A 16,674-nucleotide genomic window follows, 5' to 3' on the forward strand; every position below is an offset into this window, starting at 1 on the left:
ATCTGTTCCTGGATGTACTGTTCGAAACACTTAAAGGATCTTTGGTTTCTTCACTACGTTCGAGCATGCACTGTCTTCTTTTCTAAACACTGTGTATCATCGTCTCTGCTCTGGAGGGCAGGATTCTTTGGTTTTAGAAGAATTATACGATCAATTACAGGGCTATACTTGTACCGATCTGTGTATCGCTCAACTTTCGAGTCAGAACTGTTGTTATCCACATTTGGATCGGTATCGGGCATCTCAGATTAGAACTATTGGAAATAGTCAGTCAAATAGGTTGGTCGAAATAAGAAAGTATAGGAAAATTTATTCGCACGAGAGTGCCCCTCCGTTCATGGTCGTTGATCGATTCTTGAACTCTCCAGATATTTTAAAATGGCGTACACCAAACGTCCGTATCGTAAGCCTAGTCTTCGAGATGCCCTAACAGAGATATTCAACCATACTTTCTACGTATAAATTTTTGTAGTGTAATAGTTGGGATACACTTGGCGATCAACGTGCTAATCGTTTCAATCTTCTTAAAAAATGCAATTCAAAATGGAAACCTTGGTGTTCCGAGTCCACCATTTCTGGCTGGTTTTACGAAATTAGGAACGATCCCCTAATTGCTCTGAACAGTACGTACCAATTCCAGTGGTATCTTGTTATTTTTAATTAGCTAATTTGCGTTTAGCAGTTAATTTTAGCTATTTCTTCACTAGTCGTTCTACTCCTGGGAACAAATTCGCTGAACTAGAAAAATGATCCCTCTGATTTTTTTCAATCGGACCGATAAATTTTTTCAATACCTTCCAAGGAATCCAAATGCGTTTCACATGAAATCCCAAAACGCGATCGTGACGAATCGCAACCAAGACCCGCGCAGTAAGGATAAGGCCCCTGCACTAACAGATTGCTCTACGCCACAACGATACGATCGCGTTCCTATCGACGTTGACGCGCGCAACGTCCTCGCTTTTCAATAAACTTCGTTCGAGGGCAAATGACGAGACGAAAGGGGGAGGGTGGGACGATCAGATCGATCGACGTTTCCCGTACGGCTACGGGGAGCCAAAAATGATTGACACACGGATACCATTCTTCGTTTTCCTCGAATCAAGCTACTCGTAGTATGCGCTCGAACATCGCTAGAGCTCGTATTGTTTGTGTATTCCAATGTGAAAAATGGCGGGAAGGTGTTGGGCGGGTACACGCGCGCGACAATCAGGTTTCCAGCTTGAACTTGTCGAAGAACGTTGAAACGGTCTCTTCCAGCGTACAAAGATCCAGGTCGTCGAGAGTTCTTGGATGACACTGTACCAGCATACGTCTTTTCAAGTCCTGGATGACTTTGTACCGTTACACCAGCGTACAGAGCTCTAATTTTTTTCAAGTCCTGAAGGATTCTCTGCCAGCGTACATAGCTCTAGGCACTGTCGAGTCCTGGATGACTTTGTACCAGCATGTATATCGGCTCACAATGCCCCAGATCGTGTCGAGTCACGGATGAGATTGAAACGCTGGAAGAACCATGAGGGTTCTCAGGGCCACAGACTGTCCCAAGTGTCGCAATTCAAAGTTCTCCATTCTTTTCGTTCACACATCCGACACATCGCGTGTTCCCGGAATGGTAATCCAATAACAGTAAACGAAACGCGACACTTCTGATCCATGTCGCGCGTACCCGCGCGCCATGACACCCCCTTTTCGTTAGTTGATCCCTCTGACGCAGCTCCCTCCCACCAGTTAATACGAAAATTACACTCGATAGACGATACCTTAGCGGCTACTAGACACTACGAAGACTCGACTGATCGAAGGTATCTACGAGATAGAGATGCCCCGAAGAAGTATACAATTAATCGATCATCTAGTTGAGAGTGACAATACACGCCGAATAAATATGAGCTTGCTTATCGGAGCAAAAGAGAGGTTAATTATTCGTAGCCTAGTCATATGTGTCACCGGATATGCTTCTGGAGTATATCAGGCGCGACGATGGTTTCTGATTGCGTAACGAGGTGGGAAACAAAATGGAGGACAGGATAAAACGATACTTGGGGCATGGGGGACGAATACGAGGAAACCATCGCGAGCCTTGGGGTAGGATGGGATTTGGTTTCGGTCGGAGCTCGGTGATCGGTAACGACATTTCTTGCCCCTCGAGAATATAGACACCCGCGAGAACAGACGTGAGGGGAACGAGAAATGCTCGCCTCGACCACCACCCCTCCGCGTGGAACACGGACAAAATCAAACTTATTGGGAGTTTCTGGAACATAGGGTAGTCTTGGTCCGTTCATCTCACGGGAGGATGAACGGCGCTCTCCTCCGTCGATTCACCATTAACCCTTTCGGTGCTAACTGTTCCGAATCCTCGAGTTTCGTGGCCGCGTTTGTCAAAGCATAGTTGTCGAACACCCCGTAGGCGTTCATCAGCACTTAACGCAGTAGACCTAGCGCTTACGAGCGGCTACAGCACCGAAAGGATCAAAGAGGCCTGCACCTCTTCTAGGTCCAACTCCCATCTCCGACGTATCGAATATCTGTCTCACGAATCAGACACTTTAATCTCCAGTGTTGAAGTCGAAGGTCTTCTTCATCCGGACCATCACAATCCGTTCGATTCTCGACCCCAGGTGGCGAGTCGGTCGAGGAGAGCGCTCTGTGGTGTATGTGTGCGTGTGTGTCTGTGTTTGTCTACGTAAACGCGCGCGGCAATCGCCTCCTGATTGATTCTTTTCCTCGAAGGATACGGATCGGTTCGTTTCGACGGATCTACGGCGTTCCCTTGTACACGGGGATCGCTGTATCCAGACTTGCGTAATGCCTCTCGACGATCGAGGAGGATTACACGCACGCGCGCACGTACTTGATTCGCCGTCGGGGGAAAACGAAACCGAAAAGAAAAAGAAGAAAAAAAAAACAAAACAAACATTTTCAAGTCTCCCCTGAACGCGCTCGCTTCGATTCTCACTTTTCTCACCCGTTTCTCTCTCTCTCTCTCTCCCTCCACTGGCGCACAGTGTATCTTGTTTCGTTCGTCCGTCGTTACCTCCCTTCTCTCTCAATCTCTCTTCGCGCAAACACACACACACGCGGATGCACACACGCGGATGCGCTCGCGGGACCGCGCGTATCACGTGCTCTCTTTTCTTTATAATCCCATTTTTTTTCTCTCTTGCGATGCGCCCTTAAAAATTGTCCTTAACTACTTACTAATAATCGATTCTAATCACAGCAATTATTTATTGTTGATATACACAATCATACAGCGTCTCTCACTAATTATTTTCGATATAACTTACGTGTGTGAGTGTGTTTCTTTTTTTTTTTTTCGTTTTTCATAGCAGAGGCTATATACCTTTTTATCGCTCGTACAACGATGCCGTCGTTTGTCGCCGGTGACCAATCACACCGTCTACGTTTTCCTTTTTTTTTTCACTTTTCTATGTTTCGCGTGTATATCTCGGTACGTCGTCCATCGTACGTTCGACGATATATAGAGAACGGAATTGGGACAGGGGGAGGGTCAGGGGTGAGGGTTTGCGAATGAAGAAACAGGGACGCCGAAGGGCGAAGAGATGATGACCGATGACGAAGACAGAGAGGACAACGTGAAGATTCTATGATCGTTGTGAGGGGAGCGGGGCAGGGGATTGGAGAGTGTGGTAGTTTTTTTGTCTTTTTTCCTTTTGTTTCATTTTTTTGGTTGGCCGTGGCTCTTGGATAGATGAGAAAAGAGACAAATGCTTCGTCGAATAAACACGTCAATGCATACAATTTTTCATCGTCGCAACCATTAAAAATTATCATAAATAATAACAGTACAAATAAGTTAATGCTTAACTTAGCGTATGTATGTGTATATATATATATATATATATATATATATATATATATATATATATATATATATATATATATATATATATATATATATATGTATATATATTTATATGTATATATAAAAAACGAATATCTGTCTCTATTTCGCTCAGTGTATCTAGCAATTCGTAAAAAAAAGAAAAAGAAAAAAAAAACACACTAGATAATATACGTATATATAGGAATAGAAACGCAGCGTTTCTACGTATTTAAATATACCTCGATTACTTTTCTCGCGAAATAGGCATCATCTTTCGTTTCGATTGAAAACTCATCCGGGCAAACGACGAAGCAATCGATTTAGCACGGAAGGAGAAAAAAGAAATAAAACAATTTAGTCGCGCGACAAGAATAGAAACCTCGAATGTGTTCGCTGATCGCCAATGAGACGAGTCCAATAATATTCTAAGAATAGAGTACGAAAGGATTCGAGAAGAATCAATAAATATGTACAACGAGAAACGATATATATATTTACAAGATATCGAATTGCGAAAAAGATTGCGATAATTTTGAGCGAACTTAACTGGACGAAGCGTCGATCACAGAAGCGCTACGCGAAGATTAGAAGATCAACGTGGTGCCATATTGCACGCTTCGTCCGTTCAAGAATATCATGAAACGATCGTTAATAAGCGAGACAGTTGTTCTCGCGTGGCTGTTGAACGACGAAAGAAATGAAACGCGAAGAAGAAGAAAAAAACAGAAAGAAAACAAAATACAAAAAAAAAACGATTTTAAAAATTTCCATGGAAAGGGACAAACACGGATCGCCCAGGACGAGGAACTTCGAGAGATGTACGACAGGAAGCACGGAGAGCGCGCGAAAACACTCTGAACACAACAAATCATTCCTCGAAATTTCGCGCGTCTTTGGCACACGGATTGGAAGTGGGTCGACGTGGAATAATACCGTTGGACAGTCTTTTGACGTCGCCCAGAACGACGCGTTTCCGAACCTAGGCGTCTATTAAAAGAAACCAGTCTCTGAACCGAACCTGAACTTAAAACGACACGCGTGTTGGGTAACAACGCAATAATCGACAGAAAATCGAAGACCGTCTCCCACGAGCCGGAATCATGGCTCGCGATCATCGTCGCTCAGAAGACACTGAATTTACCCTGCAACGAATACACCGAAAAAACGTCCGATTGGCTCAGTGTCGTCGAAGCGAAAAAAGCACACCCTTTCTCGGTTACGAGTTCGTGCAGCTTGCCTCCGAAGAGGAATATATAGATGGGGGAGGAGGAGAGGGGGGCAAGTGGAAGAAGTGCGGAAGGAGAATGAAGATGAAGAAAAGGATGAAGAAGACGCCTCCAGATCGAAGCTGGGCATTCGAGCTCGCACCATTTCATCGCGATTTATCCCCTCTAATTGTATTCCTCCTTGGTTTTTGTTAATCGTATAATAAATATATATATTATGTATATATATAATATATATCATTATTTATATTTCCACGTAATAATTTCCTTTGTTCCTTCAACGGAAGGGCGCGTCCAGCGAGGGCTCGACGAGCGCGGCTACTCCTCGAGATGATTCTTCGAGGATTTTTCGTCCGAGACGACGCTGGTACGCGCGCGTTAAACGCTCCGCGGCCATATTGGCTCCGGTTCGTCGCTCCAGGACGTCACGCGCGTCCCGAGAGCGGAACGCGACGCTCCGGCCACGGCTCGCTTCCAGAAATGAAAAATTAAAAAGAAAAAGAAAAAGAAAAAAAAAAGAAAGAAAAAGCCCCCTTTCTTCTTTTTTTTTTGCCGTCAATTTTGAAATCGAGTCTCGCATGCAAAAATCTACGGAACTACGTAATTACCGCGCGCGGTCAATTGTCACTCTTCGGTGTTCCCCGCGCATGCACGACCATGCTCGACGATCCCCTTCGATCCTCGCCGCTTCGAGACACCTCCTCGAGACAATGGAAACCTTCGAAACGTCCACTCGTACGGGGTTCTACCACCGAGCCGTTTCCCTTCTTGTCCATTGTGCGCTGGTGGGCGCCATCTTGTTCTACGAGACAGTACTTGAAGTCTGAGAATTAAAGACGGACGAGATTGAATGAGAGAACTACAAGATCGTTAAAAATGGCCACATCGTGGAAAAGAAAGGAGTGTTCGAACTCCTTTCCCCTCCCCGTAGAGTGGAGCCATTTTTATGGGCAAAGAGGAGGGGCCACTAAGAAGATTCTCCTTCGTTTGAGGTTAACGCTTCAAAATGGCGTCGACAGCGTCAGAGAACACGAGTGAACGTTGCAAGAGCGATTCGAGACGTTCCAAGTTGTGCAAATCAATCCCCATCGACATCCTGATTTATTTTCTTCTACTTGTACCCTGAAATCCGAATGTTTCAGCAGAAAGTGGGCTAAGTTGTACTAATTTACTTTTAACAAAAGTGTCAATTACGTCCATGGTGTACAGCGACCGTCCGGGAGACTTTGACCAACGATGATTGCTGCGTCTCTAGGACGATTGCTTATGGCGATGGGTAACAACGTTCGTGGCGATCGACCCTTTTGCAGTCCACTTTTCTCGTACAGTAGCCTACTCTACCGGTAGATGTGACTTGTAATGCTGCGTGTACCGGATCAAGTGATCCTCGTCGATCCAATTTTCATTGTTGGACGTTCTCTGTGTTCGAAGGAATATTCGATCATCGTTCAAACACTACACAGATATTTGTGTCTTTAAATTCGTGTTTCTCCTCGTCTTCTCAAAGTCGACTCTTCACGAACTTCTCTGCCCATGTTCCAGGTGGTTTACAGAGAGGAGAAACGAACTTTCGCCAGGACACTGCAACAGTGTTCTATCGAACAATTACAGCATCACACACACGTTAGTAGCGGCATCCATACAGTGGACCACAAAGGGTTAACGCGTTCACTGACTCCATGAACAGAGCTGGTCGTCCAGAGTGGCAACAAGTCTTGAATGACTCACGAGTGAAGACAATCCCGACTCGTGTTGTGGGTCACGGGACAGTGAACGGGTTAATAGATGCTTTCATAGCACTCTCGAGGTTATCCAAGATTGCTGGAGGATCAGGAGTTGGTCGCCATGGTTCAGCGACGCGGCGGAACACCATCGATAGAAAAAACGCTAAGAACCGGCCTAATATAGTATTCAGCGTCCTTGTTCACACATTCATGATTAATAATCATTATAATAATTCTCTCGTATTTCTCTCCCGTCTCGTATCATTTTGTTTTTCTCGTTTAAATATAAAAATGAAAACTAACGTATCTTTGGCTTGTTCCCTTTACCAATCGGCAGCAACCCCGGCCGGGCTGCGGCGTGCATCGTTTTTTTTTGTTTGTTTGTTTGTTTGTTTAAATATCTTTTGTACAGTTTTGTACACTCGAGTATATGTCCGTGTACGCGCGTGCGTGCCTTCTTCGTCTCTACTCGCGTGTTAAGCGCGTGCTCAAGTAAATCCCTTCTTCCTGCGTTTGCCTCGTATGTACACCTCTCATTGTTTTATCGAGAGTGCGCGCACAAGTTGTATAATATCCTAATTGTGTGTAGGTGTGTGTACAGGTATGTGCGTGTGTGTATTTCCCGTCTGTGTTATGTACCATTCCTTTCCAGACATCAGAATATCTCTGTACCAACGCGGACTACCTTTCAGTCACCCGGTGTGTGTATCGCGGTATACGTGTACTGATCTGTGTTGTGTACGTGTCTCCCTCTCTCACTGTTGATGTTCTTGTTGTTGTTGTTGTCGGTGTGTTCAGATCTGTTGCTGTTCGTTTTGCAAGTGTGTCGATTAGCAAGCTGGTTGAACACATTGCGTGGCCCAGCCCCAGATGCCATTGACAGCTTCGCGTGCGTCGCGACGCCCCGCGTCCTTTCGACGACGACAACGACATACGTGTGTCACCACTTTTAGTGGATCGGCGACTTAACGATGTGGTCCGGCGCGATGAAGTGGTACGCGGGTACCGGGATTCCCGGTGCTTCCTGCGATATCCTGAAACAGAATTGGCCGTGTTCGTCAGATGGGTTAAGCTCAGCTTTCGGGAGCCAGGTTTTCCGCTGAATCTGGGGAGCGTGACGCGAAGAGGGAACGTTCCGGTTTGCTCGTTTCGGTGATCTCATCAGCGCAAAAGTTCTTTCGTGAAACATTCGTACAACTTTGATAACGCGCGAAGCGAAACGAATGGTAAATATTGACGTCGCGATGAATCAGTGGAAAAATACGCGGCACACTTTTGCCGAAGATGTGAAAGAAATATTTCTTTCAAAATTTAATTTCGACTTTGAAATTCAAGGCGAGCATTTCACCAATGATTAGATGAATCGTTAAGGATAAAATGTTCCCGAAGAATCAAACGTAGATAACGTACAGTTTTCCCACAAAAGATTGTCAGAGTCTTAGCTACTCGGAGCGCGCGAAGTGTCCCCCATTGCAACTCGCAAGTGACTCTGTTCACCTCTGTCAGCAGCATAGACTTTATGCGAGGGAACAAAGTGGAAGGAGTTCTGCTCTCAGGAACGATTACTATCCGATTGGTCGGAACTTTGATACATTTTTGTGAGAGAACAGATCGTTTGCAACACATGTTTCCATATGAACATTTTATCCTCTGATGGAGTAGAATATGCAAAAACGAAACGAATTTTGATTTTGAAAGACTCTATCAATCCAAAGGACTGTAAAGACCTTTTCATAGAATCTGTACAGAATGCGATTCTAATCTTTTTTTTAGATAAAATTGTTCTTAAAACTTGACGCACGGGAAAACTTTACTTTGATACATTAAATGTTGCTCGATCCAAGAGCAAATTAATTAAAAATTACAATCCTGTCGACCCTTTCGGTAACGTGATTTCCGTGTACTACATGTGCTTAGCTTTGAAACCTCGGTACTGAAAGGATTGAACAGAGCATACGATTTAAAAGTCAGCTCTACAATATGTCGTTTCGCAGTTTCATGAAAATTAATAGAGTTTTCGCGCAAAGTTCCCGAATCTACGATTTTCATTCGAACAGGTCAAACGACGGTTTTTTTTGCGGGTAGAAAAAAATTTGATTAAAGAACGTTCTCGAGTCTCTGAAACGAGCAACGGGGCGCGCTTCTTCGCTCATCTCTTTCACATGCGTCGGATCTATGGATCCGTGGTCCTCGAAACATTACTTTTGATTTCGGTTGGCTGACGTCGGTCGATGTAAAAAATTTTATACGAACTATCGACATCGTAGAAGCGACGCGAAGAGAATTTGCTGTCGCGAGGAGAATTTTGAAACGAACGTTCGTAGAAAATTTGTTGCATAACCGTGTGTCGGGACGCAACACCGAGAGGGTGGCTATTATTCTCGTGGAATCGTTTCCGGAGGGGTTTGGATGATTGGTCGTATTGTATTCTGGTTGGCCGAAACAACAGTTTGTTGCACAGAGTTTGAAAAAAAAACCAGCTGAATAAACAAGCGTTAAATGAGTATTGAACGAAAAAAGAGACAAAAAAAATTAAAAATAAATAAGTAAATAAATAGGTAACGAAATTTTGTCGTAACCAACGGTACGTAAAAAATGGGAGAAGTGTCGATTAACGGGACTACAAAGGAACGGATGGTGCTTACCAAAGACGGGCAGGAGCCTGGGTCAAGTTGGTTGAACTCTCCCTTTCTCTACATCTTTTCTGTACGAGTCTCTCTCTCCACTCTTGGTACGTTTGTACATGCACGTATGTACACACACAACATATGTATACATACATACATACGTACATACATATATGTATGTACGATTGCTATATATAGGATGCGCTACCGCGAGCCGCTGCCGATCGATCGATCGCAACGACAGTAGCGAACACGTGGGAGAAGAACACTTTGTGTGAACGTGGCGCGACAACGTTGCACCTCGCGAAATAGCTGGTATAGCAGAACCTCGATAATTGAACGAGAACCTCGTTCGTTGTATTCCGTCGACAAATGAAGGAGATGGTCGCTTGGCAACGAGTAAAAGTAGGAGGTGGAAGGGATGGTCGCTTAGCAACGAGTAAAAGTTGGGCGTGGAAAGGGCCAAGAGTGGGGATATAGTGCGTACGCGAAGCTCCTTGTTGAACTGGTCACCTCGATAATTGCACAAACTTACACGCCCGTTTTCTTGCAATTATCGAGGCTCTGCTGTACACCAAAAAGATTTCACCGTTCACGCGGTAATTTTATAGAGTTACACACTGTTCTCTCGGCACGTTCAACGTGTACACTCGTTGAAAGCCGGGTCCAGACTTAATCGACGCGAAACATGTGAGACTCGAGATTCTCTTAAAAAAAAAAAAAAGACAAAAAAAAGGGCGACAATTGCGCAACGTTCTTCCAATTATCGCGACTATTTTCTAGAGTCTCACTTATCGAGGGACAAGAAAGTTCTAAGGGTTCCGTTTCGTCATTTTTACACAAAATTGCAACAGCTACAAAAATTGTTGCGCGTAAATTATTCGATCATTTCATTTGTCGCTCGTCTCGCAAACTGATCGGATCGCTCGTGTAGTATATGTTTACTGTACCGAAAGATTATATATATAAAAAAAGAAAAAGAAAAAAAGAATTGCAATTTTCTTAATCGAGCAATGACACACTTCCTCAAATTGTTGCATCTTATTGTCGCATCTTTACGAATCTCTTATCTCACTCTGTCGATTCGCTCTGAACCCTGTGCATAACATGGTCGTTCGTTACACGGCCGGTTGAGCCCCGTTTCAAAAAGGAGGTAGCAACAATAAAATGCAGCACGCCAGAAACGTGGTCGCGCAAGGTACTGCAGAAATTCGTCCTTCAGTGAGGCTGGATCGATGTACCGTATAAATAACAAACGCGTCTCCAGGCCGAAACGTGGCTGGTGATGACCACCGAAAAAGTTTGTTCAGACTCTTGGAAACGGTAATCGAGTGCATTGCGGGACCCCGTTCGGAGGAAGGCCGACATGGTTTCTTCTCGTATTGTATTAAACACGCCTAGCTTTATTTAACAAGGTGATACAGGGTAGCTAATGTCTGTTAAGCACACAAGCTCTGCGACATCGTTATAGAGACCAATATACAATTGAAGACTAATTACCTACAAAATCCTTGTGTATACTCTTTGAATCTTGATCGACCTCCCGTTTCTCGCGCTACGATGTAACCTCTAAATCCTTGTTTCGATTCCGCGGGAATCGTCGCTGACGTGTGAAAAAATCATTATTGTCTCGACGAGAAAACGAAATGGGGCGAGACTACGGAGTGGTACAGAATGAAGAACACAATAAGCAGTATATGTTACGAGGGGCGCGAGATCGTGTTCGCGGTTCGTCTCCATGGATCGTCGAGAACACGATCGATCGACAAACTGACGTTACGCGATTTGAATCACGCTATCCTACTCGACGATCCGCGATTCACGATGTCGCGCCAAGTCGCTTATGCGAGCGATAATACACCCGTTTCGTAAATCTACACCTGGTTGATCACTATATGCAAGTACTTCCTCGCTACAAACTAGAAATTGAGCACACATTGATCTGGGCGCTCTCACGCGGCCGGATCGTTCATTGAGAACGGACGATCATCATGCATCGCCGGAGTCTTTTCTTCTTTTACGATTCTCCGTCGCCGGGCTCGATTCTCTGTATCGTCGACGCTCCGAATTATCGCGTTCACATTCACCATTTTCCGCTTCGCGCACGATTCAAGAAGAAAAGACCATCGACGCGCTGGGCGAGTACAATTACGATTTCCTCGAAAACACACACGACCGTGTCCTGTTTCTCTCGTGTATACTGTATGCGTGTGTACACGTGTCCGTCTGTGTGTCTATGTGTGTGCGTGTGTGTGTGAGTGAGTGTACGTATGCGCGTGGCTGTGTGTTAGTGTATGTATCGGTGTACACGTATACGTATCTAAAATGTCGGTTACGCTAATTATCTGAACTCGCTGGAGAATCGTTACTTTCTTTCTATCCGGTACATATATATATATATAATCGAGCGTGTATCCTCATGTATGATTACGTTCTGTTTATTGTATATAATTATATATCGTTACAATAAAATGACCACTATTGTAAATTGATTGATTACCTGGTAAATCGAATATATAAATGTATATTCACTGACGACAATTCGATGAAGCCACCTCGGGGAACGAGGCACGATAAGCTCTCGGATTAACTCTCTGTCTCTCTATCTGTGTCGGTCCGGTCGGTAAAGACCATTTCCGGAGGAAGTCTGTCGTCGTTTTTAAAGCACGTTACATGATTACGACACGGTGCATCTACTACACACGACGCCTTTTTTCTTTTTTGTCTCACTTCTTCATCAGTTTATCTTTTTCTTCTCCCCCTCTAATTATTTTTCTCTACATACACATCCTCGTTTACTCCGGTTCTTTCTCCTTTTTTGTAAAAATATAATTGAAACGAAAATGAAAAACAAAAAAAAAAAAACAAAAACGATATATAATATATATATATATATATATATAATTCCTCTCATACACCACGTTATTTTATCTACTGTCGCGTTCGTTCAATACACCTCTCGCTCGTTCTCTCTCTCTCTCTCTCTCTCTCTCTCTCTCTCTCTCTCGATTCAATTGGTCGGCTATAACTACGAGAAAAAATTACATCGGAATTCCTAACGCTAGTAAGATGTTTCTTGCATCAAACACGAATCAATTGATCAATTAATAATTCATCGTAATTATATTTATATATATATGTATATATAAAAGGCTGCTTTGCGACGGTGCACAAGCAGTCGCGTCCTCCGAGTCGAGCGGGGATTCGAATTCGGAAAAATTGCTTCGCAACGGTATCGTACGATACTACAAGACTCTTAAAAAACGATAGGGGGTAAGACGAAGGGGGGGAAGAGATTGTAAAGCGGGGGAGGGGAAAAAATTGATAAAAGTCAACAGAAATGATCGAGATTTCCCGTGCCGTTGTCTCTCTCGCGCGACGAATAATCGTCGAACAGAGACCATGATGGCGGCATTCCGCAAAGACTCGGAGGACGTGTCGCGCTAGTGTCGAGCTAGTCCGAAGACTCGGCATCGGATGTCGCCGGAGAAATACAGAATTCGAGAAAATACGTCGACGTTAAAAAAAAAGAGAGAACAAAAAAAGGAGAAAAACAACAACAAAATAATTGTCAAAGCAAAAAAATAGTTCCAGCGCGATTAAAAAGAGAACGACCGACACCAACGGGGGAGGGAGAGATTGGTTCCCGTCGGTCGGCGTGTCTTACCCTACTGTGTGTTTATCATCGTTATCACCCCATCGAGAAGGAAGAGGAAGTCCATGAAAAAATCGTGGTCCGATCCTTAGCCAAGTCTTGATCCGGACTCGCGCTACCCTGGCGTCCGTACGCACTTTTCTCCGATGTAAATTTCGTGTTCCGTGAGTGTGTGTGGTGGTGGTGGTGATGAGTAATGCGTGTAGAATGTGTTATGATCTCCCTGTCGCGTTTCTCCGTCGGTGGTCGTCCGCTGGCTCAGTACGGGTTGTACTTGGTGCGCTCGGATTTGAATTTCCCGCTGTCGGTAGGTCCCGGTGCGCCAGGGCTACGTAGCCTCGGCGTGAACTTGTGCGACCGGTGCACGCCGGTTGTCTGGACCGGAAGCGCGGATGCAGCCGCGCCAGCAGCACCACCTAGCAATTCCGTGAGTCCGCCGAGGGCGGTGAGGCTAGATAGGGCGTTGAGGGCGCCTGGCTTGCTTAGCAGCTGAGCCAAGGGAATGGCGCTGGCCAAGGGAGAGGCAGTGGTAGTGGTGGTAGAGGGAGAAGCACTGGCCCCGGATGCCCCGGGAGTGGTACCGCTGCCAGGGGTTTGGGTATTTTGGGCCTCTAGGTTAGCTTTCTGCAGTTCAACACTGGGGAAAAGACACAAAATGTAAAAAGGTGAGGGTGGGAACGTTCCTCTAAAACGGTGTGTGTGCGTGTGCGTGTGTATATATATATAGATATTTATATGCGTGTAGTATGTACCGTGTAATATAATTCTCTCTCTCTCTCTCTCTGTGCGTAAAATACGCGTTCGTGTATCGATGTACGTGTACGGTGTTTTCTGAGAGACAGATGAGAAGAGAATCAGTGATAGAGATAGAGAGAAACGGAAATGAAAGATATATAGAAAATTACAAACGAAAGAGAGAAAAAAAAAAAGAAAAGAAAATTTGAAGAGAAAAGAATTGTTTTCAAAAAAAAAAAAAAAAAAAAAAAAAAGAAAGAAATATTCGTTTAAAAGAACGTAAAGGTGGGCGCGTCAAGAGAGATGATCCGAAAATTAAACCGGGCTGCTAGAAGAAGTTATCGATTAAAAGAACAGCAGCGTGAGCTCGGAAACAGAATTAAGAAAGAAAGAAAGAAAGAAAGAAATCAAGTCGCAAGGTTTAAGAGGCTTCAGAGAGTTATGGCACAGGTGCTCTATGGAGCGTGATACTCTCACGTACACCGGCTACGTGGTGGTTCGTGGGGGTGAGTCTGTCGCATCGGGAGGCGCTTTGGCCGGTACCTGGAGAACGCCAAACAACGTGACACGGAAAGTGTCCCGTCCAGGTGTTGGTTCAGCAATCCAGGTACGGTCACGTTCCGCTCGTCGGGCGGTGAGCTCCCGACCGGCCAAAAAATCGCGTCCCGACGCGGAGGAGGCGCTGCAAGGAACCGCCACAAAAAGGGACGTGTATTCGCTGGAGTCATAGACAATCGATCACCCGATCTAACTACGGGCCCAGACAAGTCCCATTTCAACTCACGATAAACGGTTACCACACAAATCTACCACCATTCGCGAATACAGTGTCCATTTCTCCGGCATAGCAGAGCCATGGTACGTCGCATGATATACGATGATCGATTAAGCAGGAATCGAGAACGCGTCATTTTGGATGGGTATGTCACGTTGATGACCGTTGATGCCTTTTGCTTTGATTTTTATTAATTTTTTTTTTCTTTTCTTTTCTTTTTTGCAATAATGACGATCGGTATCGCATCAAGGATACTTTGACGAAGCGTGATTTCGTGGGACGCATCATGGCTCTGCGGTGTCACTGAAAAGCGGAAATCAAACTAAACGAGGCGCAGGACGTGCACTCTGCCAAGAGCGATATCAAGCCTGTTGTCTCGCTGTTCTGGCAAATCCTCTACATTTCACCGCGGCGAGATTCGGTCGATAATTGGCTCGTGGAACGCGCGTCTAGTCAGGGATTGGACGGACGGCAAAGTGCACATCCTGGCCCGCGGGAATGCTGGATATGTAATAATCATGGCTACCAAGTTATGAGCAGGTACAAGAAGTATCGGGGGAAATGATGAATATTCTGACGCTATTAAATGCAGTAGTAAATTATGAGTGACAATCTGGAATAAAATATAATGGATTATAATTATAACGTGGGGGGAGTAGTGTGGAGGTTTTCGACTCGCGTTTCGAGCGGCTGATAACTTGGACACTCGTTGCTGGTCGTGCTAATTTGGGGCTGGGCAGGGTGGGGGGGTTGGTAAATTTCTTTTTTTCATTTTTTTTTTATTTTCTTTTTTTTTCTTTTTTTTTCTTTTTAAGAGGGGATTCTTTGCGGACGCGTTCAATCATCTCGAATCTCGTCGACGACTACGTTAACATCGTTCAGCATTCAAGTGTCGCCGTTGTGAGAAAGGTATGGTTAGTCCCATAACACGATTTTGGGAAACAAACAGATCTGCATCCGTGGACATTCACTATCGAACATTTATGGCACGCAATGATGACAACAGCGGAGGTGTGAACGTAAAAATCAAAAATATAAAGATGCATCGACGGAGACCCTTTGGCGAAGACTACGTCTCTGGATACGAATACCGATCACGTTCAATTATCCGAACTGTCGATTCAAAGATGGCTTCTGCTTGGATGTTTCTTTTTTCCTTCGTTCTCTTTTGGTGAACGATCGTTACGCCTTCGCCAAAAGTTGTCCCTTCGATTGGAAAGAAATTCTGGAACACCGTCGAACGACTGAATCGAAAGGAGGAACTTTGTGATGCTTTTGCTTGCACGGGACTCTTCAGGATTGATCGTAATCAACGGAACGACGTAGCTGGAATCGTTCGACTAGACGTGTCGTTTCTGTCGGTTTTGTTTACTTGAAAGGACAGCCAGCGACAAATGGGAAACAGATGTTGAGCGGAGATGTGTCTGCAGGATACTCGGGGTACTGGACCTGGAAAGCAGGACCTGGAAATAAAGGATTAAGATCCTCTTCCGCCGTGACAGACGAAGATGATTTTCCGGTGACTCTCCGCGTTGACGTAGATCCCTCGTTCGCTGCGCTGCGACGTCTTCTGTGCTATGGTGTATAACCTTACGACTACGGTATATATATGTATATATGTGAAAATACATATACATATATATATATGTATAAATATATATATATCACCTGTTACGCTAGAGACCGAGGTGGCGTTACGATATTCTGCGAGTAGCAATGTTCTTTTGGTCGTGGTTCCACGTGCAAGTTCTTTCTGCAGTACCGCCACCTCTTTCGTGATACTTCGCTCGAGTCGACGCGCCGATAGAACGACACGAACGTTCACCGATGGTGCGATAAAGATTGTCCGTGTTCAATTGTGTCCATTTTACCGCGTCCTCTTCGCAACGAGGAAATCTCAAGGGATCTAACAACGTAGGGTCGGTTAACCGGCGCGTCGTCGGTCGAGCCAACAGTAACAATAACAAACATGATAGGATGTGTCGCGATGGACGCCAATTCGACTATTCCCTTAGTCTCACTGATCACCTTCAAGACACCGAGGCTAAGAAAGGTCAATTACGGGAGGAACGAGTAACA

General features: G+C 44.8%; 1 protein-coding gene and 1 long non-coding RNA gene across 7 annotated transcripts in view; both read right to left on the reverse strand.

Annotated features, from left to right (window-relative positions):
* Positions 1 to 3,966: 3,966 nt before the first annotated feature.
* LOC143150365 (uncharacterized) lies at positions 3,967 to 6,614 on the reverse strand. The gene is made up of 3 exons (XR_012993041.1): positions 6,603 to 6,614; positions 6,274 to 6,416; positions 3,967 to 6,201 (listed from the first exon to the last, which is right to left on the reverse strand). It is a non-coding gene; the product is annotated as an uncharacterized LOC143150365 (long non-coding RNA).
* Mub (poly(rC)-binding protein mub) overlaps positions 6,383 to 16,674 on the reverse strand; it is a 137,255-nt gene continuing 126,963 nt past the window's right edge. For 5 of the 6 annotated variants that reach the window (XM_076319299.1, XM_076319295.1, XM_076319296.1 and 2 more), the window contains exon 8: positions 10,801 to 13,722. In XM_076319299.1, coding sequence (XP_076175414.1) covers positions 13,344 to 13,722 — 379 coding nt within the window. In that variant the 3' untranslated portion in view covers positions 10,801 to 13,343. Of the gene's footprint in view, positions 7,838 to 10,800; positions 13,723 to 16,674 lie in introns of those variants that run through there. The other variant, XM_076319300.1, reaches the window with a different exon arrangement.

This window comes from Ptiloglossa arizonensis, chromosome 8 (genome assembly GCF_051014685.1).
Source record: "Ptiloglossa arizonensis isolate GNS036 chromosome 8, iyPtiAriz1_principal, whole genome shotgun sequence".
NCBI classification, from domain to species: domain Eukaryota; kingdom Metazoa; phylum Arthropoda; class Insecta; order Hymenoptera; family Colletidae; genus Ptiloglossa; species Ptiloglossa arizonensis.